The sequence below is a fragment of the Berghia stephanieae genome, chromosome 2, assembly GCF_034508935.2.
Source record: "Berghia stephanieae isolate SIO BIC M18660-M18661 chromosome 2, UCSD_Bste_1.3, whole genome shotgun sequence".
NCBI classification, from domain to species: Eukaryota; Metazoa; Mollusca; class Gastropoda; order Nudibranchia; family Aeolidiidae; genus Berghia; species Berghia stephanieae.
In genome coordinates this window covers 82,365,025-82,369,871 of record NC_088361.1, presented here as the reverse complement: position 1 = coordinate 82,369,871, position 4,847 = coordinate 82,365,025, and the positions used below count along the sequence as shown (strand labels likewise).

The 4,847-nt window shown below is 33.2% G+C and overlaps 1 protein-coding gene across 2 annotated transcripts in view; it reads right to left on the bottom strand.

Annotated features, from left to right (window-relative positions):
* Window positions 1-4,271, bottom strand: part of LOC144965656 (leucine-rich repeat-containing protein 61-like) — a 16,220-nt gene extending 11,949 nt beyond the window's left edge. The window contains exons 1-2 of one of the 2 annotated variants that reach the window (XM_078901218.1): window positions 4,204-4,271; window positions 2,192-2,275 (exon numbers count right to left, since the gene is read on the bottom strand). In XM_078901218.1, the coding sequence (XP_078757344.1) occupies window positions 2,192-2,275; window positions 4,204-4,231 (112 nt within the window). In that variant the 5' untranslated portion in view covers window positions 4,232-4,271. Of the gene's footprint in view, window positions 1-2,191; window positions 2,276-3,448; window positions 3,470-4,203 lie in introns of those variants that run through there. The other variant, XM_078901219.1, reaches the window with a different exon arrangement.
* Window positions 4,272-4,847: the final 576 nt, after the last annotated feature.

The window sequence follows — 4,847 nt, the reverse complement described above, 5'->3', positions numbered from 1 at the left end:
CATTCTTTGGATGTAGTTCTTTGTCTATGGATCAGCATATAAACAATAATGTGAAATTATGTACTTTGAGCTCAGTAGAATATCACAGATGAGGTCATTTTTACATTTCAACACCTTGAAGATAATTGTCTCTGCATTGGTCTTGTCACGTCTTGACTACTGCAATTCACTGCTCGCTGGTCTCCCTAATAACAAAATAAACAAGCTCCAGAGAGTACAGAATTGTGCGGCTAGGTTAGTCCTGGGAAAATCTCATTACGATGATACACAGGACATGCTTCGAATCCTCCACTGGCTGCCAGTCCGGGCTAGAATTGAATATACAATAGCCCTTATCTGCTTTGGTGTATTTGAGTCTTCTGTCCCTCTTTACATTCAACATTTACTCCAACCATACGTACCTCTGAGAAATCTTAGATCCCACGATTCAAAATTGTTAGCATCTCCTAAAACTAAACTTAAGTATTTTGGTGATAGGTCTCTTATGAAATTCGGACCCACGATTTGGAATGATCTCCCTCAATATGTAAGATTCTCGAGCTCAATAGATATTTTCAAAAAAGCCCTGAAAACATATCTTTTCAGGAAATATTTACTTAATTGAATTTTAAATGTATTGTATCTGACATTTATATTGATGATGTATTGATGCCCTTTTATGCTCTTAATTGTTTTGATACCTTGGTTGAATTGTTTTTTGTTTTTTTTTTGTTTGTTTGTTTGTTTTTTGTTTGTTTTTGTTTTGTTTTTTGTTTGTCTTTTTTAAAAGCGCTTTGAGATTTCGACGAAAGGCGCTATATAAATATGCTTATTATTATTATTATTATTATTATTATTATTATTATATATATATATATATATATATATATAATATATATATATATATATATATATATATATATATATATATATATATATATATATATACAGTAAAATTACTTTAAACCGGAAGACGCTAAACCGAAAAATACCTTAAACCGCAAAGAATTTAATAAATTGTAAGAGTTTCTTCATTATCTTTGTACTAATTCTTACGATGAACCGAAATACTTCTAAGCAGGACTTTCCTTAAACCGAAACAACTTGAGAGCACCTTCCCTTTTTCTCTCTATATTTTTCTTCAAAAATTCGGGAAGGAGGCCACACGTAATAATGCCCGGCGATATTTAACAGAGCGTAAGTATAAGATGAGGGTGATGGGTGGGGTGGAGGAAAACACTTCAATCACTGCACTTGGGCTTGGCCAACACCACAATCGCACAGACTGGGAAAGGAAGACAGCGGGTGACTGACAGGCGAAAAATGAGGAAAGAGGGGGAGTTGGGGTGTAGAATAACGCAAGCGAGATGTTTTCGCTCGTGTGTTGATACTTTGGAATTGACTGGATTTCCAACACGACGATAAGGAGGGGGGGGGGGGGGGGAGACAACTTACCATTGAAATGCCATTTCATTTCCACTTTGTTTAAATGTGTGTGAGAGGGGGGGGGGGGGGGTTCTATGTAATTAGAACCTAATGGCTTTGAACCTAATGGCTTTTCAACAAAAGAGGGATGTGTAGTAGACAGCTTAGCATTGACACGCCTTTTCATTTCCATTTCACTTCACCTCTGAGTAGTTGCGCATCATTTATTATCAATTATCACACAAGAACTTTCGATCTTATTTTAGCTTTGCATTTTACTAAAAGTTGTCTAAAAGAAAGCACTGTGCTTACACGTTTGAGTTTAAAATCAAAATACTATGTGAAGTCGATGAAAAAAAAGTTGATCAAGACGGAGATATGTAAATTACACGACATCCCGAACTCAACTCTTTCAACAATTTTGAATTGAAAACGAAAACCCCCCAAAATATTTTTAACACACACAATTTTTTTTATTTTTTTTTAAATTAATGGTTACGAAGACGGCATTTATTCAACAACTCCATTAAAGGGGAAACCCATGATACGATTAAATGAGCAAATTCCTTAAATAGTTACTACCCTTGAAAAACATTGCAACACGGGAACTTACTTTAAACCAAAATGTCTTTAAACCGAAATGGTTTAGAAGGTCCCCAAAATTTCGGTTTAAAGTAATTCTACTGTATATATATATATATATATATATATATATATATATATATATATATATATATATATATATATATATATATATATATATATATACAACAATTAAATAACAAACCTTTCTCTTTAAAAGAAAGAGTGTGTGCACTCTCAATATCAAATTCTCCACTTTTCATCTTCACCAAGGTCTTGGTAATTACACCTGAAAAACAATATAGAAAGCAACAAAAGTCAGTTTTAAAAATGTTTGTTAAAGATAAAGCTTACATTTATTTTAAACTTGAGGAGCTTTTTTTTATTATTATTATAATATGAGGCTGCTGGGATTTTGAAATTCTTCTTTATTCTTTTTTAAAAGGATTTCTCGACTGCAGTTCTTGAGGATCATCTTTATAATTACGCATGCAGAGAGATAAATAAAAGAGTATGAATTACATTATTAACCACATATTGAAATAAAAAATTATAACAAACAAGACAGTGAATCTTTAGAAAAAACAACAAGACATGGTAAGTGATAAACGAATCAAACACTTTCTTTTACAGATACTACTTGGTTTGTTTGTTTTTGTTTTTGTATTTGTTTTTTTGTTTGTTTGTTTTTGTTTTTTTTTTTTTTTTTGGGGGGGGGGGGGGGGCACACACTCCTCCTGTTGTTGTTTGTTTTGTTTTTTTTCTCCTGTCCGGCATGATTTAAAGAAAAAAACAACAAAAAATCCTATGGGCAAGTCCAGGGCACCAATTGCGTAACCCAGAAGGGACTAATTATTATGGAAATATCCCTTACTTACCTTAACACTGAACAAAGTATTCGATTTTACAGACTGACTATTTTCACCGTACAGTGAAAATAGTCCAACAAGCTACTATCACCATATGCTGAAAATAGCCTACCAAGGAGGCTATTTTCACCTTATGTATCAGTCAATCAGAAGCACTATTATCCATTGAGTCCTGAGACATCAATATTACAGATCTCGCTGATTGAGTCCCTACTACTACTGCTAACGCTCCTAAAAAACTTGAGCTTTTATATAGAGCCATATCCACTAAATGTGTTCAAAGCTCTTTACAAATGTCCCTGACCAACAGCAACACATAACACGTAGAAAGAGACATGACACCTGTTAGGCGATATTACAATTTTTCCGACAGGACAACACTATTTACTGCCAGGTACTCATTTTACACCTGAGTACGGTGAGAGAATGTGAATAAAGAGCCTTTTTCAAAGACTCAATTATGCGCTTGAGCGAGGCTTGAAGCCAGGACCTTCTGATCTGAAAGTGACTGTCATACCGTGTCCTTACCACAAGTGTTATTACCCACCTAGTCTCTATCACCAGCGCTATTATTATTGTCCACTTATCCCTACCTCCAGTATATCACTCATAATCAAAAAAGAAAAATAGACGTCTATGTTTTAGTTTTAACAACATGGTCAGTGACGATTCTGATGGCGACATGCGTACATTGCTCTTTTATTTCAATAGCACTTCTATGTTTCTGAGCGGTGGAGGTGCACAATATTTTTTGTTTTGTTTTGTATTTTGGTTAAATTTAAAAGACAAAACACATTTAATTCTTTAGATTGGCCCTATTTACTTAATCATCGTGATTGTATTACTTTGCGGAAGTTGTTTTTTGGGTTTTTTTTTTTTTTGTAAAGCTGCTACGAATGTCAACAATGGTGATAACATTAAAATATCTATCTTCATTTTATTACTTCCGACCCGAAAGTAAGCGAGTGTACTCATACTCATACCACAAGCCCACACCGCCATACCCGCACCTGCCTTGAATTTGAACAGATATAAGTATATCGAGGCTCCAGGCTATAGGTGTATTTCACATCTGGGGACTTAACTTCAGAGTCAAATCCTAACAATATCTCGATTTCAGAAATGAATACGTTTCTTTAACTCTGTTCAATCCAGACGGCGAAGGAGTCGAAGACGAAGTTTCGGTTGCAAGTCGGTTCGTCGCAGTTGTTTTAGAGAACTCGCGGATTACGCGAATCTTTCTGGAAACTAAGATTTTTTTCAAATTTTAACAAATGCTTTATTCTGAACATAATTTGTATATTCCTTTCAAACCATAAATGCTTTCTAACAATATGTCCCTTCTTACCGTCGGTATGTTCGGATACGGCAGCCATTTGTAAACATTTTGAAATGACTCCAGCAACATCAAGTAATCTTTTAGAAAGGAGTTAAACTTTTATTTCATTGCTCTCCATTGAAATGGTTCCCTGCAGTCAAGACATTATATTATATATTATATTTAGACTAGATTTATTCTATTTTGTCGTTAGTACGAGGAGAAGAAGAAAAAGTTCAAGTTCAAGATTTTATTTTAATCCTTCTCTGGACAATAACCATATTTTTTCCCTGAACAAATTATATAATCACCAGCAACAAAAACAACAGTAATAATAATAATAATAATAATAATAATAATAATAATAATAATAATAATAAATAATAATAATAATAATAATAATAATAATAAGGATAATAATAATAATAATAATAATAATAATAATAATAATAATAGAAGAAGAAGAAGAAGAAGAAGAAGAAGAAGAAGAAGAAGAAAGAAGAAGAAGAAGAAGAAGAAGAAGAAGAAGAAGAAGAGAAGAAGAAGAAGAAAGAAGAAGAAGAAGAAGAAGAAGAAGAAGAAGAAAGAAGAAGAAAAGAAGAAGAAGAAGAAGAAGAAGAAGAAGAAGAAGAAGAAGAAAGAAGAAGAAGAAGAAGAAGAAGAAGAAGAAGAAG